General features: G+C 38.7%; 1 protein-coding gene across 1 annotated transcript in view; it reads right to left on the bottom strand.

Moving 5' to 3' along the window:
- Positions 1 to 17,661, bottom strand: part of LOC139944553 (chitobiosyldiphosphodolichol beta-mannosyltransferase-like) — a 92,942-nt gene that overhangs the window by 38,256 nt on the left and 37,025 nt on the right. Inside the window, exons 5-7 of the mRNA XM_071941600.1 lie at positions 15,973 to 16,132; positions 10,235 to 10,424; positions 8,449 to 8,619 (exon numbers count right to left, since the gene is read on the bottom strand). Of these exons, the coding sequence (XP_071797701.1) occupies positions 8,449 to 8,619; positions 10,235 to 10,424; positions 15,973 to 16,132 (521 nt within the window). The remainder of the gene's footprint in view (positions 1 to 8,448; positions 8,620 to 10,234; positions 10,425 to 15,972; positions 16,133 to 17,661) is intronic.

Here is a 17,661-nt window from a genome sequence, read left to right as displayed (position 1 = left end):
AATAATTTGTAGTCGTGACTCAAACAATAATTTGTAGTCGCGACTTTAACACTAAAACACACTAGTCGCCCCGGCCTACTTTTGCACGTAAGTAAACCACGGGTATTATCCTGCGAATGCAAATCTAATTTTTAAGTCACTATTGTTTTCGCAGCGAAAGTTTTGCAGGAGTTGAGCACAATTAGTCAACTGTAGCATTTTTTTATTGGGAACTGTGACGCTCAAGAACGCATTCCCTGCTAAGCTGTTAAATACGCTTAGCGTAAGCACAATTCCATGATTATGTAAGCGCTGCGATTCTTTCCCTTAAAAGCCATTGGCCCAGGACCAAACTACACTAATTTAGTGTAGTTTGGTCAAAAGCTTTTTAAACACAAAAAGCAGCTAAACACAGCAAATACAAGTACAAGTTGTGTTTCAAGGTATTCTGCTCATCTGCATTTTTGTAAAGCAAAATGTTTTGCCTATTTATTATTATAAGCAGCTCTATACAAGTGACCCACTCAACCACAAGAGAAACGTCAGAATAAAAAAATCGCTGTTTTTGTATTCCTGCCAAAGATTTTTTGTATGTCATGGTATAATTTCCGAAAAGAAAGCAAAATACTTGAATTAGTTTAGGGTTATGGTCCCCGACTTCACCCGTAAAAGATTCCAAATCCAAGGCGTTTTATTTTTGTCGTCCACCTCGTCGCCTGAAACGAACCCGGTCAACTCGGTCCCAAACTAACTCGGTCCCAGTCATACGTTGACAGTTTTCTTTTTCACTAATTTCTCAAAAACTACAACACCACACCAAGTAATATTTTAAGGGAAGCTTTCAACTATCATTATCGTCAAACTGTTTAAGTTTAGTGTAATTCTGTGGACACCATGGTATGTCGTCTTCGTCAAAAACGTACCCCTATTTATATACGCACGTTCGTTAAACGAAAACCCTATGCCTTTGTGTACGTCCAGAACTCGGTTAGGAAACGAAGAAACAGACACTGCGCTGTGGTCCAGAACGTATGTAGAAAAACAAGAAAAAGAGACTTGAATAGACTCCTCTCAAGAAGTCACAACTCATGATAGGTACATACTGAATTGCATTTACCATGAAAAATGTTTAACAATAACATGGAAGTGACTGCATCCAGTTATGTTCAAACGCGTAGACTCATCTCAAGAAGTCACAACTCATGATAGGTACATACTGTACGGCATTTACCAAAGAGAATATTTCGCAATAACATGAAAGTGACTGCATCAAGTTTACAAATTAAAAATTCAAATGAAGACCACGTGGTTAATTAATGAAGAATTTTTACACTTTTGTATTAGAATAAAGCTTAGGCTCTAAGCTTCAATTTGATATATGATTTAACTATTTTATCCTAATACTTTAGGAGTAGGGGCCTTGAAAATCTGTGACATAAGATAAGTTTGAGAAGAGATTTAAACTTTGTGGTACAAAGACAAGGCGCAGCTGAAGAAAAAGACCTGTCACCCCATGCGTGTCGACATGGATTTAATGAGGAAAAGCATGGAACTTGATCGAAGATTCTTTGATTGAGTGTAAACTCGAGCAGTTCAGAAATATAGTGGGGAGCCTTGCCATTAAGAGCTTTGTGGACAATGAGCATCAGCTTGAAGATGATTGGTTGAGAGATACATGTAGCAGCGGCGTAACTAAACATTTTCATTTGGGGGGACAAGTGGGGGGCAAAGATTAAATTTGGGGGGGCCAAAGAAGTGCAAGATTATTATTAAATATGTTAACTGATAGTTGATACACACCAATGCAGTTCTAAAACATTCTACATAGTAGGCAGGTAACAAAAGATTGCGAAAACAGCCAAATCTTAGAGAACTTGTCTAACATAACATATGTATAACATAATACTTTTTGACTGTATACAAGGATTAAATTACCAACAGTAATTACCAAGTATCAATTTAGAGTTGTACACGACATTCTCAAAAAGGCTCTGGACAATATTGGTAATTACTCACAAAAGCGATCAGCATAAAACCTCACTTGGTAACGAGTAATGGGGCGAGGTTGATAGTAGCAAACATTGTGAGAAACGGCTCCCTCTGAAGTGACGAAGTTTTCAAGAAAGAAGTAACTTTCCACCAATTTGAATTCAAGACCTCAAGTTTAGAATTTGAGGTCTCGAAATCAAGCATCTGAAAGCACAAAACTTCGTGTGACAAGGGTGTTTTTTCTTTCATTCATATCTCGCAACTTCGACGACCAATTGAGCTCAAATTTTCACAGATTTGATATTTTATGCAGATGTTTAGATACACGAAGTGAGAAGACTGCATGGTCTTTGACAATTACCAAACGTGTCCACCGTCTTTAAACAGAACTTTGTGACTTCCTGCACTTTCTGTAACCGCAAAACCACAACATACTTTATCGCCAATACGATTGCGCGCGTGTTCCATGCATTTGTCATGACTGCGTTATAGTCCACATACTGATATGAATAGAGTTTTCCTTTTTACGGCAGCATTTTTTGCAGCCTTAAACGATTTATATATTAGGGCCTAAAAGAATATACTTTTCTGTGATTTCATATGGGGGCAAGGGTTCTGAGCGCGGGGGGGGGGGGGGCTTGCGAGCCCCGACGGATGGGAGGAACAATGCGTCAAGGACGGGCAGATGTCGCTAGGGTGAAACCCTCGTAAATTGATCTAGGACAGTGCGCAGCCCATTATCCAGGCAATGGAGGGCCGCCACCATCATGTCCGCTGGGATCGCCGAGTCCTCATCGCCGGCAAGCGTGAGGTACTCGGACAAGAGAAGCAAAAAGGACGATGTGCGCATGCCGAAGCGAGATACTGAGTCCATCTTCCTGATTACTTCCTCCCTGTGAGTGGGGTATCCCGGGGAGTCCCAGGTACCCGACTCAGCACCCATAATCCTTTTCCCCATGGCCATGCGGGTGCCTTGTGGGTTGGAAAACCTCGCAAAAGGCCGTCACCAACCGTCATGGGGGAATCCACGGGGTCGGTGCGGGCCAAGTATTCTGAGCCGTGCGGAGGGGGGATGCCCTCCGGCTTCAGAGACCCCGAGGTGGTGCTGGGAGAGGGGGCGGTGCGCTCCGGAACGGAGCCACCTTTTGCCCTGCCTTTCTTGGTCGCTGCCCCGGCACCAGTTTTCTTGGCCTTGCCGGGGCATTTGACCTTCGACTGGGTCGACCCACGCACACTGACCGAGGAGGGGGAGCGGGAAGCAACCCCTCTTTGATCAGTGGGTACCCCGGCCGACGCAGCCGACAGAGGCTGCGTAGGCCGGCTGGAGGACTGCAAGCCGGGCGACGGAGTGTCACCGGCGCAGCCCCCCGAGAGCTCAGACTGTCCCGGGGAAACGGCTGAATATAACTGGATGCAGTGGCTTCCATGTTAATGTTAAATATTATTTTTTGTAAATGCCATACAGTATGTACCTATCATGAGATGTGACTTCTTGAGATGAGTCTACGCGTTTGAACATAACTGGATGCAGTCACTTCCATTTTATTGTTAAACATTCTCTATGGTAAATGCCATACAGTATGTACCTATCATGAGTTGTGACTTCTTGAGAGGAGTCTACTCATTCTGTTTTCCTACCATCGTTCAGAACATATTACTTTCTAACCGGCTTCCGGGCCCATTAGTTTGTGCTTGTACAAAGTACGAAGGTTTAGGGTTTTCGTTCAAATGAACATGCGTAATTAAATAGGGGTTTTCGACGACGACGACACACCATCGTGTCCAAAGATGTACACTAAACTTAAACAGTTTGAAGATAATGATAGTTGAAAGCTTCCCTTAAAATATTACCTGCTGTGGTGTTGTAGTTTTTGAGAAATGAGTGAAAAAACGGTCAACATATTAAGCTCTTGACTGGGAACGAGTTGGTTTGGGACCGAGTTGACCGGTACCCGACGTGGACCAGGTTCGTTTCAGGCCACGAGCGTGGACGACGAAAATAGACCGCCTGGGATTTGGAATGTTTTACGGGTGAGTCACCTTGTTTGCGCCGGGGACCATTTGCCTAAACTTATTCCAGTCTTTTGCTTTACTTTCTGAAATTAGACCATAACAAACAAAAACTCTTTGACAATGACAGGTGGCTCAATGTTATAGAGCTGCTTATTATAATAAATAGGCAAACATTTTGCTTTAAAAAATTGCAGATGAGCAGAATACCTTGATTCACGACTTGTACTTGTATTTGCTGTGTTTATCTGCTTGTTGTGTTTAAAAAGCTATATGTAGTTTGGTCCTGGGCCAATGGCTTTTAAAGGAAAGAATCACAGGGCTTACGTAATCATGGAATTGTGCTTACGCTAAGCGTATTTAACAGCTTAGCAGGGAATGTGTTCTTGAGCGTCACAATTCGCAAAAACAAAAATGCTACAGTTGACTAATTGTTCTCAAAGCCTGCGAAACTTTCACTGCGAAAACAAGTAACTTAAAAATTTGATTTGCATTCACAGGATAATACCCGTGGTTTACTTACGTACAAAAGTAGGCCGGGGCGACTAGTGTGCTTAAGTGTTAAACAGCTACATGTACCTGAGCGGAATGTTTTCAACAGAAATGGTATTTTTACTTGTTTATAATGCACTTGTTAACCATTTTAATGTAATTTTGATATGTGTACACTTCTGAACTTTTCGTAATTATCAATTAAAAAATCAGGCACCTACCTAGAAGTTTTTTGAAAAACTAAAAACACTTCTGCCGTTGAGAGCGGGCGTCAAAGGACAATGCCGCTCACGTCATTTGTGGGAGCTTGCTTTGTTATACATCCATGCTGAAACAAAGCGGCTTTATCTACTTATGACGTTTTGAAAGTGATTACGTAACGGGGCTTTTCGCAAATCTCGCAGAAAAGCTCTGGACAAGGGCATACAAAATGATTGTTTTTGTACACAATTGAAACCTATTTATAGTCATATGACTCGATTTCCTTATTCATCGAAAACATTTTAAGTGGAATTTAGCAAAGTTCACGACTTGACATTTTTGTTCAAGCAGGTCTTTAAAGTCGTGACTACAAATTATTATTTGAGTCGCGACTACTATTTTTCTCTACTCCGTTATAATCGTGATCAAACGTTACAAAAATTGTCCCGACTACCTGTCTGGTGAAACACCGAGTTGTGTTGCTTCTCACTATTCGCAACATACATAATGTTGCGCTTGCAACACATTGCGGCACAAGTCTTGAGAATCCATAATTTATCTCGACAAATGTTGTAGTTGGGTTTGAGGTGCGACTAGTCGAGTTAGTAAATTTCACTAGTCACCCAGGCCTATCATGATGGGAACTTGCTTAATAAGGTTTATCGCGAATTGCAAAATTTCAAGAGAGGGCGCTGTTGAACCCACACAAAGGTATAGGCGTGGCGTGCGCGAGTCGTAGAAACTGCATAGAAACCGCCCCATATGCATTGCGGTTCTGAATCGCAATAAACCTTATGACAAATCTTGTGCGAATAGGCCCAATGTCATGCTCTGCTCTGGAAGCAAAGATTCAGTGCTTAGCAAAATACACTGCTTAGCAGGGATTTTGTTTGTTTGTGTGGTTCCAAGCATGCACATTTTATTCCGCGCTTGCACATTAAGCAGAAAATGGTGATCGTAGGTGCAGAGTTTGGTGGTTAAGAGTTCAGTAAAATCCACTCGTACTAGATCAAACATCAAACCACCAACAAGGATTATATCCTTAAGTAGTTTGTCACATGGCAATGGACTCTAAAAATACTGGCATGAACTCAAGAAACCAACCAAATCAAACAATCCTGAGTCAAATACAAGTTTTTACATTATTCAACTAGGGACCACTCATCTTATATACCGCCCTCTATTGACGAGTGACAGTGAAAATCCTTGCAGCACCATATCTCAAGAAGTACAGGACCAATTTTTACACTGTCTATAGTTTAAGACTCCTTGGGGCATGAAAATTAGTTTTGAAAAGCTGTGACCTCAAGTTGACCTCTACTTCTGGGTCAACCGGAAGTGGGACCATACATTGTATCTCAAGAGTTACACAACCGATTTTAAATATTCTTCAGTTATAGACTCCTTAGGTCTTAAAATTTGTTGGGAAAAACCGTGACCTCATTTTGACCTCTTCTTCCAGGTCAACCGGAAGTGGGACCATATCTCAAGTACTATTCAATCGATTTTCAAACTTTTTTTCAGTTTCAGTTTTAGACCCCTTAGGTGTTAAAAATAAACTTTGAAAAACTGTGACCTCAAGTTGACCTCTACTTCCGGGTCAACCAGAAGTTGGACCATATCTCAAGAAGTACACGGCCCATTTTTAGACTGTTTCCAGTTTTATGCCCCTTAGGCGTTAAAAATAAACTTTGAAAAGCCGTGACCTCAAGTTAACCTCTACTTCCGGGTCACCCGGAAGTGGGACCATATCTCAAGAAGTACACGTCCTATTTTTATACTGTTTGTAGTTTTAGACTCCTTGGGGATTGGAGATTAATTTTTAAAAACCGTGACCTCAAGTTGACCTCTACTTCCGGGTCAACCCGAAGTGGGACATTATCGGTTTTTCAAACTTTTTTCAGTTAGAGACTCCTTGGGCATTGGAGATTAGCCTTAGGTTACCGTGACCCCATGTCGACCTCTACTTCCAGGTCAACCGGAAGTGGCACCATAACTCAAGACACTATTCAACATTTTCAAACTTTTTTTTCAGTTATAGACTCCTTGGTCATTTAAGCACATAATCCAAGCAAAAGAACACGGAACAGCTTTGTGTTTGTTCACAAACACCTAATGTCTAGTTATTTTTATTTTTTTACGATTTACCCTCTTATTTCTGCCCTTGATAATACTTTTTTTTCGTCAACAACCATTTTGATTCATGGCTTCATAATTTAAGCATCGGTTATGATAAAACTTCTTCTGCAAAATAATGTTCGATCGGTCAGCAAGGCACATTGGGAAATAGGGTCCAATTACTTACCACCAACTCGATGCCGTCAACTCGCCGTCAACTCCTCCAAAATAAATTTAAAACCCACAAATGATGCATACAACTATTAAGTATTAGCCAAAAGAGAATTTTCATAAGTTTTAAGTTCCATCTCAGTTTAAAAATAGAGTTTTTTTCTTGTGAAAAGATCATCTCTAAGCTACAATGCCGTCCAACCTGCCATCTTGCATTTTGAGAGGGCTTGCATGACATCGACAACAGAGGGCGCTTTCCTGCATTTGGATTAGTCTTGGCCAAGGCGTCAGTTATTAGCACTGCATGTGTGGTATCCACTTCACTTTACATGTATGTTAATTGAAAGCTGACGTCTTGGGTCAAGACTAGTCTAGCCCATCTGCGTATTGATTGAGTTAAAGGCGAGTTCACAGCACAAGGGAGTACACGGTGAGTTGACAGCAAATAGTAGAACCAGTGCATGCGAGCGATCGCGGCCACACTAAATATAGCGCAAATCAAGACATGTCAAACCATTTTACAAATTTTAAAACATGGATTTTACCACCGTACCCCTCAATTATTGCGACAAGGAACCATTGTTTTACTCTAAGATACAACAAGACTTGTTTTCAGTTGTTCACCAGTAATTTTTTAACTTTAAAAAAAATAAAATTGGGAAAGTTGAGAAATCGGGACAGTCACGATTTTTAGGGTCTTCAAAACTCAGAAACCAGGACTGTCCCGGGAAAACCGGGACAGTTGGCAGGTATGTGACTAGAACACGTTGGACCGGTTGAAAGTATGAATGTAATCAGAAATACGTGATGAAACTACCCATCAAAGACTTTTCCAAGATATTTTAAGTTTGCAACCAGTCTGTAGTTTTTGAACATCTCCTTGTCCAGGTTTGGTTTCTTGACGGAAACCTTACATGGAACAAGCATGTAGATGTTTTGGCAGGTAAAGTTTCTAAAAACAGTGGCGTTATTAATAGATTGAAGTTTGTTCTACCTACAAGTATTCTTTTAACAATATATATATTTCTCTCATCTTGTCGTATTTAAACTATGCAATAATTAGTTGGGGTAGCTTAACAAATACACAATGTAAAAATTTCACTCTCCTACAAATGAAAGCTGTTCGAATCATTAGTAAAACTGGATGATGGATCACACACGCCACTGTTTGGAGCCTTGAATGTCCTTAAACTTGATGATTTGTACAATTTTAATTAGGTAAATTCATGTATATAAATATAAAAAGGGCTCTTTGCCTAATGAATTTAATGACCTTTTTACACTGTGTTCGGCAATCCATACTTATTCAACTCGTGCAGTTTCCAAAGGTGATTTGTATACAAAATTTCACCGAACAATGTTTAAAATCAAAAATTGTATCTTGTGGTACCCTATGCTGAAATAACCTCAACTCTGATATTAAATAATAAACCTGTTAAAAGAAGTGTTTAGATTTGAACATTTAATTGCTTCAATAAAAGTCCTTACCTAGAAGCATAGCATAATCTTCAGCAGTCAGCCACGGTGTGCAGAACTGTACCTGCTGGAGCGCCATTTTAGCAATGATATCTTGATAATACTCCTTCTGTGGTCCTTTGCCAGTAATAGCACACACTATTCTTGGTAGTTTCTTTCCACTCTTGAAGGCCGCTTCATACACTAGACATTCAACAAAAATATGGATTTTTTCCAAGTGTTGGTGCTTTAGTAAAAAATATTTCAGCAATTATAATAAAACAAAACAACATTGAGTTTACTCAATAGGTGTTAAAGGGACACGTTGCCTTGGATCGGTCGAGTTGGTCTTTGAAAAGCGTTTGTAACCGTTTGTTATAAAATGCATATAGTTCGAAAGATGTTTTAAAAGTAGAATACAATAATCCACACAAACATGCCTCGCAATTGCCCGGTTTTCCTTATACCTCGTCGCCTAACAATTTTTGACTTCCATAATTGGTCAACCGTGTTAGTTCGCAAAGTAAAAAGAAAACCACGCAATTCGAGGCAAATTTGTGTGGATCATTGTATTCTACTTTTAAAAGATTTGTCTAACCATGCATTTTATAACAAACGGTTACAAATGCTTTTTATAGACCAACTCGACCGATCCAAGGCAACGTGTCCCTTTAAGAGTGTTTTCAGGTTTGGGAGTCCGAGGGCACTGTCAAAATAAACTGCATTTCTTTTACCAATGTGGTATCCCCAACACAGAAATGTGCTTGGGGTCTCTGAACAACAGATGGCTGACCATGTACTTCTCTGGAGTTAAAAACGGCTTATCTATTATAATGACCCTGGACGCCAGTGACGATTATCCCCTATTGGTTTTGAACACGGTTCTCCAGCTTTGGCATTTCCACACCAAATAGCCACCACGGATGTCACGATTCCTTTGTCGCGCGGGCTTGTTTGACCCCACGTATTTCAAAAATTTGGCTTGGAGCGTTCTGGAGAAAAACCCATTTTTACCATGTTTAACGTGAGGTAAGAGACTCGTTATATTTTTTATGTTTCCTGGATGGACTGCAGCTGTTAGAAAACTGTAATATCTATTTATTTGAGATCATCCTTTATTGGCTGTTTAACTATAATTGCTTCTCTCCACCAAGGGGTAAATGGGTATCTGTGACGTCAGAGATGGTTCTTGTGGTTGGTTTAGCTATAGTGCGCTACATATTTGGCGGCACAGGCTGTAAACTCCGAAGGGAGCTGAGATGGTTTAAGGAATGAAATGGCCCATTGATCAGGGTAATAATGTTGGTAGAGCTTTGAGACATGGTGTATTAAGCGCTTTATAAAAAACAAATATTATTTTATTATTATTATAAAATTATTATTATTAATAGTTTAAGAACTATAAAAAGGTTACATGCTAAAAACAGGAAAGTCAGAACAAAAAAACAATTTAATTGGCAGAAAGCTAGGAAATACCATAACCCATATGAACATATATAAGTTGACATTGTCCACCCATCCTAAACCAAGTTATATTGGATTGACTGTACCTCATACTTCTCTATCATTGAGCTTGGGAAACGGCAATTATTATTGATGTGGGTTTGCCACATGTAGTGCTACACCTGTGTGGTAGTTCTTTGACTGATTTGTAAAGCACAAGTTTAGTAGACTGTTAAACATGTGACCGTCTACGACTCATGGTAAACAGCAACCCCCCAAAAAACTATCTGGCTGGTGATGGTGAATGGAACAGTGACAATTGAGCTCTTGATCATAAATATGTATGAGGTATAGTAATGCTCTTTGACAAACTTACTTTCTAATGCAGACAGAAGAATGGAGAAATCTTCATCCTGTGTCCAGCTTGTACTGCTTACAATCAATACGGGCCGATTCTCTATTTTTATTATGTCTCCAGACACGGTCTCTTGGGTAAATGCAGTGGTGTTTTTTATGTGCTTGGATGAATCAAACACTGTGTAATCAACAGCCAACTTTCTAAAAAGCTGAAATTGAAAGTACATGTACATGTCTCATTTATATGTTTGTTTTAAAGGTTATCATACGCGTATATCCATAATAATCAGGGTCTCCAAGTTTTGCACAGTTTCAAGGTTATTCAGAGGGTGCAACTTTTCAAAAACCTCCCCCCCCAAAAAAAAAGTTTTTGTACTTACATGTAGTATGTAAGATTGATATATGTGGATTTAAATGATTACACTGGCAAATATGACCAAAAATACTAATAATTTGTCTTTATTCCTCATGTCAATGTCAAGATTAAGCCTGGGGGACAAGTGCGACTAGTGTCAAAGTCACGACAATTGATTGCTGTGTCTAGTATCGCGACTTCTGCTTTTAAATACTTGGTTAATCACGACACAATGATTACATAACAAAATATGGTCGCAATCACGTATACACTATGCTACATGTGGCAATTATGCACTTGGGGGTGGTTGTTGATTAACTACCAATGGTCGCGTCCTGCATTGGAATAAAATTATTCTATGCAGGATCAAACTACAGCTCTATGGGAATGTGTTGCATGCTTTCCCAGTTTACATGGCGTCCGCTGCATGCCATATAAGATTTTTTACAAATTATGCAATATTTGTTAACTTTTTTGTGATGGCTAGTTTCATTGTTTTGTTTTAGATTGGTGTTTGTTTTAAATTAAAATAATTTGTAGTTCATTTTCTGATGTAACTGTTATGGCTTACATTATTCAACGAAGAGTTTTAGAACACTGCTCACACTGACTTGATAGTTGGTCTCAGCAGGGTTGTAACTAGAAAGCTTTGAGTGCGGGCTAATTTATAATAAAAGCAGAGCATAGTAAGGAGAGCGAGCATATCGTTTCAGGACGTGGGGTCCAGGGGCCGCATAAGCTTATAGATTCACTGATTTACAATGTATTTGTAGAGGTTTCCTCATAAATTATGTACTTTTGTAAGGCATTTTTAAGTATAGAAATCTGCTACTTTCAACTTCATGACGATCAAGTAAAGTATACATTGTTCTGTTTGTAGTGAGTGCAACAATGTTTTTAAGGGCAAGGCCACTTTGGCCTTGGAGCAAGCTAAAGTTTTGGCGGGCAAAAGATAGGACATCAATGCCTGAAATGTCACCTGTAAGCCAGCACATGTCAACACACTTTCTACATGTTCTAGGTTGGGTGACAAAACCAGAGAGACAGTACGCGCACACCACTTGTCTTCTGAGTGAAACAAGAGTATTTCAAATTGAAACAATGTAACAATTGCAGAGGATAACACAGGGGTTACAGGATAATCTCAATATTTTAACTGGTACCTTTTTTTGGCCAAATAGACATCGTAGATACTGGTTTATAACCATTTTATGCTAAAAATTTGCATTTAGTAATAAATTTTAAATCAAGTAAAAAATTCACCTCTCAGCGCAGCTTTTTCAGCCGAGAGTCAAAAACTGCTTAATAATGATATGCAATGACCCCTTGATGTCATTGGCGCAATTTCCCAATAGGGTTTGTGCACAGTTCTCCAGCTTTGGCCCATTGAGGACGCTATTTTCAATATCAAATAGCCGCCGATGACTTCACAAGTCATTTGTCGCGCGGGTTTGTTTGACCTCATGTTTTTCAGAACTTTGGCTTGAAATGCTTCAGAGAGTTTTTTGTTTACCACGATTTAACGTGGGGGTTATGAGACTCGTTATACTTTGTTTCTGTTTCCTATGGACTCCATCTATTACAAAAATGTAATAAATAATATAACAGAGCATCCTGTAGCCGCCCTTTAAAATTTGTATCTTAAGAGTGTCAATCATTCTTCCAGGTCTGGCCTGGATAGTGTCTTGGACCTTGGGACTAATAGAGAGGTTTCGCAAGTGTGCAGATACAGATACAGAAACGGATGATAACCGTATCCGTTCATGTCAGCTGCGTGTTGAATTTTGTTTCGCAAACTATCTACCTCCATGGTATGTTTCACTTGAGTGCGCTCGCATTCGTCATGAGTGTTTTTCTGACAAACATGACCGATAGAGACCCCGTGTTTTATAACACTGCAATTTGTAGAGTGTTATGGCCGAGTGGTTATGAGCATCGAATTCAAGTTCTGGTGCTAAGTCATCGGAGTGTGGGTTCCAACCCCGGTCATGACACTTGTGTCCTTGCGAGGGTAGAGGTTGATATTGTGAACAAAAAAGCCTTTGGAGCAATATAAACTGTTGCCCAGGCATACTCCAAAGGGAGCTGAGAAACATTAAAAGGGATGTTTTCGGCCCTATGAACAAGGCTCTAATATAAAGCCCATTGATACGGTAATTGTGAAATGCGCTATATAAGAACTGGTTATTATTACTATTATTATTTCTCACCGTTTTGCTCGCAAATGACTAACAATTGTCTAGCTATATCAAGCACGATACCATATCAAGCACGATACCAGTGAAAGCACGATACCAGTGAAAGCACGATACCAGTGAAAGCACGATACCAGTGAAAGCACGATACCAGTGAAAGCACGATACCAGTGAAAGCACGATACCAGTGAAAGCACGATACCAGTGAAAGCACGATACCAGTGAAAGCAATTCCGTGGGACATGTGTTTGATCTGGGACAAAAATACAACTAAATCCGTTTATCAACGACGTGTATGAGTTCCCGTATCCGTTGCTAACGTGTATATATATGCAAAATACGATAGCCGCAGATACGGGTCACGTGAACACACAAAGTGTTGACGTATCAGTATCTGATCTGTATCCGTATACTTGCGAAACCTCTCTATTGTTTAATCATTTCAACTGTTGTTGGCTTTGTTTTTGTGGAAAGGTTGTATGTTTGTAAGCATTGACAACTCGGGAAAAAAGCACAGTTAGCTGGGGAGGTAATCTTCTGTTCAGTATACAATTTTGCTGCATTTTGGGCTGGTTGATAAGATGTTCATTTAGTCTGTGAGGGAGTCAGCAGAGCTAGTGCTGGTTATACACGATCATCGAGGCTACAACTTGGTCTTTTTCAGGACGCTGTAATATATTGTCACCATATCCTGTTTGAAAGGATATATTTAGCTCAAATTTCACACACAGGCTTTTATGTGTATTTAGTCACTTATCTTTTAAAGGTTAAGTATGTTTGTGAACAAAGTTCACTGAACAAAGGAAGAAAACAAACAGAAAACAAAAACAATAGATAATTATGTGACCTGCTCTATCCAATTGAGAAATATCAAGTAAATTTCATTTTTGGGTGTCAAATTACATGTAATGAAACTACTTGATATTCCTTGTTACAATGGAACGGTTCAAATATAAATAATAATAAAAATAATAACAATAACTAGACATGATTGCATTTGTGCACAAATGCATAGCTGTTTCGTTAATAACATTTAAAAAAAATTCAACTGATTTTGAAATTTATTTATTTTTTCACAGCAGTTATGACCAATCCGGGCTATTTAAAAAAATCGTGTGATGACGTCATTATACAATTCACGAGAACTTGCCAATATCTAACAATCTACAAAGTTTCAACACAATCACGTCATTACATGACCCCCGATGACGTCATTGATCTGAAACTTCACACATGATGGCTGCCTGACAGTAAACGTGTGTGTAAAATTTGAAGTGATTACAAAAAACTTCATCACACACATCTTCAAAAAGTCCATTTTGACGAGTTTTTATCCTGTCGCTAGAGGGCGCTATTGCACTTTGTGACGTCATTGATATTTTTTTTGAACTGCCCACCCTTGCCAGGCACTAACATCGTTGAAAGCCACTTCATACCTTTTGCCACTTTTGAATTATAGGGGCTATTCCTGTTACGACCGGAAGTAGAGGTCATGTGAGGTCATGTGAGGTCACGCACACGAAAAAAAATGAAGACCTAATTTATCCCTCCCCAATCCCGCAAACAGATCCCTACGGTCTCTTATGGCTGATTTGTTATAGATTTTAAACATTTAAAACACAACACCTTTAAGATGACGTCACGTGACTTGTGATGATGTCATAATGACATGCTTGTTTTGCAATGATCATTGCACCAATACCTTTCATCACCGAAAGTTTCATTGCAATTGCTCTTTAGGAACATTGCAAATCGGCACTTATAAAAATTATTTCTGAAGATGACAAATAAAATAAAAACAAAAAACAAAAAACTTTAACAAAAACAAGATCTGTTTCGTTGCGCTTCACTACGAAACAGCTAATTAATCATTTTTATATAGCGCATAACACAAAGTGACAAAATATGTCCCTAATGCACTGTAGAGAGAAAAAACACAACAGAATACAAATACAAGAGGTACTGGGTACAAGGGACAAGGGAATTAAAACCATTATACACTTTCAGTACAGAAAAAAACAAAACAATTAACAGATTTACAAATAATTTACAGGGTTTACAGAAGGTAATGGTGAAAGACTTCTCTTGAAATATTAATTTATGAATTGCTTTACTTTTTGAGAAAGCGATAAAACAATATCAATTCTCGATATCGAGAATTACAGATTTTTTGTTAAACACATGTCATGACACGGCAAAACGTGCGGAAACAAGGGTGGGTTTTTCTGTTAAGTTCTCCCGACTCCGATGACCGATTGAACCTTAATTTTCACAGGTTTGTTATTTTATAAGCTGTGATACCTGAAGTTTGGGCCTTGGACAATACTGTTAATACCGAAAGTGTTTATTGGCTTTAAAGGGTAGTGACGAGTTCTTTAACGGCCCTTTAAAACCAACAAGGTCGTTGCCGTGTGATAAAGGCCCGAGCCCAAGGCAACAATCTTGCAAGGTATTAAACCGACATTTAAGAACGAGTCACTACTCTTTTATTCCCATTTCATAAATGCCCTTTTGTTAAAAAAACGTTAAAAAAATACAATTGTAGACACTTTGACAACTGAAAATTTGAGGTTTGAAGTATTATTTTCAAAAACTTTGTGAAGAATCTGTTTGATGCGCGTGGGTTGTGTGTACGCGCGGGTGCTTAGAAATAGATTAGGCGCGTGCGATTACAAATAGATTACGCGCTGTTACTAATAGCTAGATGAATTGCGCGTTCAGCGTGATAATATTGGTGTACGCGCGCGCCCGACACGTGGAAGCCATCTGATTTTTAATTTTTCATTTTTCCCTATGTAGAAAAATTAGCTGCTCTTACATACATACACCAAATTGTCACAAACAATAAGAAAATGGCACCCTAAAAGGAGTTGCCTAGGAACAATACAACCCACAGAAACATTTCTAAAGAAAGTGACGATAGAGGATCTAGGAACCCCAGGTGTGATCGTTAGAGATCAGATTTGATGAATGCCAAAGTTCCTCAAAAAATTGCTACACCTGGGACTGCTCTGATGTTATAAATTCAGAGGTTTACAGATTCTATGCATCACCAGAAATACAAAACTAAAAGTTTTGACAAAATGTGGACTATTTCTTCATCACTTATGACGGCTGCTTTCAAGAAACTTCAAGGCTCAAGTAGATTTTTAAGAAAATCCTGAAATCCTGAAAAAAAAGCTGACAAATGACATGCCTAGATCTTACCTTGTGCTGAGACTCCACAGGCGTCTGATGGAACACCTTTGGAGGTCTGTCATAGAGGGTCAATGGTCTTTTCAGTCCCCACTTCTTTACCAAATCCTCTCTCATTGCAACCGTTACACAGAGATGGCTATCACCCATCCCACCAAACAAACCTTCAAACCTTAGACATAAGCATAAAGAAACATCAAATAACTTGTCCGACTACAGGTATTGATATTGAGTTTTGTCTAAAATTAAATGGGCAACTGCATTTATTGAAAAACCTTTTCAAATGTATTATAAAAGGTACAGAGGACATGCAAAGAATGACGACAGTAAGATTTACACAATGGCCCAATTGAAGGTGGAATGATTTCAATTTAAATGATAAGTTAAATAAAAACAAATATGTCTGTTACCTAGACATTGATGTCGACATTATTAAATTGTAGGACAATGAAGTTCAAACACAGTTTCAGTTTAAGGCATATATTTTTTATATTGACCATTTGTACGTCTGAAAGCTATTTTGTTTATTTTAGTTGTAATTTATAAACTACATAAGAGCTGCCTGGCATGATATCATACACAATTTTGACAGCACATGCCTTTCAACTAAATCAAGGTACATGTAGAAGATTTTGAGTCCCTAACATCAGCACTTAACTTGTAAGCTTGAAAGTTTACCTTTGACAAGAGACGTATCCCCTAAATCGCCCGCAAAGCGTCTTTCAGATGATTTAAAACGGAAATACTTCCTTCTGACTCTAGTTTTTGGAAACTAAATCAACTTTAATGTTCAAATGTTTGATGTGAATTAGCTGTTTCAGACCAGCTCAGTGAAAGTGGTATAGTTTTCATTCAAGATTTTTTTCTTCTAACAATTTCTTTCTCCATGCCTAAATGCAAATCTCCACATCGCATCAACTTCTTACGTATATTAGTCTAGACATTTCAAAAGTGGCTCTAGTTAAGAGAGTAAGCAGCATTTTTGAGAAAAAAAAGTTGATAACCCATCAAACTCACCTAATTTTGGGGTGCTGAATAAAAAAAATTGGGATACCGAGCCATATTTTGAGATTAAAGATGTCTAATCGACAAACTAAACAAAAACAATTACAACCATAAATTATATGCAAAACATCTGTAATTGCAAATCGATGTTTCTGAAAAAATATCATTTAACATTATGTGTACTTGGCCATGTATAGGGATAACTAGATCCAAACATTAAGTTATTTATGTGAAGGCACTCATTAAGGTGCATTTTTGTCAGCAAAGATAAAAAGACTTTGAGTGCAAAAATCCAGCATCAATTGGAAGTTTTTCAGTTTGATCACAAAATATATACATGTACCATAGCCTAATTAACCCAATGTACAGTACAGAAACTATATTGTATTAGTTAATTGGGCTCTCATCCCTGTGCTTTAAGATTCATTTCTATAAGAGAAAATCTAGAATTAATAGTACACAACACATTGCAATTTAATTGAATAATGCCTTAGTAATAATAATAATAAATACAAATTCTTATTTAGCGCGTTTCACAATAACCATATCAATGCGCTTCACATTAGTGCCCTGGTCAGATGGCCAATAACATTCCTTTTTTAATGTTTCTCAACTCCCTGGGGAGTATACAGCCTTGAGCTGCCTGTAAGGCGCTTGTGGCTTTTCATACACAACTAGCGCGCGGCACCCCGCTAG

Source organism: Asterias amurensis, chromosome 11, assembly GCF_032118995.1.
Source record: "Asterias amurensis chromosome 11, ASM3211899v1".
NCBI classification, from domain to species: Eukaryota; Metazoa; Echinodermata; class Asteroidea; order Forcipulatida; family Asteriidae; genus Asterias; species Asterias amurensis.
Note: the sequence above shows the minus strand (reverse complement) of the source record. Positions and strands in the feature narration are given on the sequence as shown.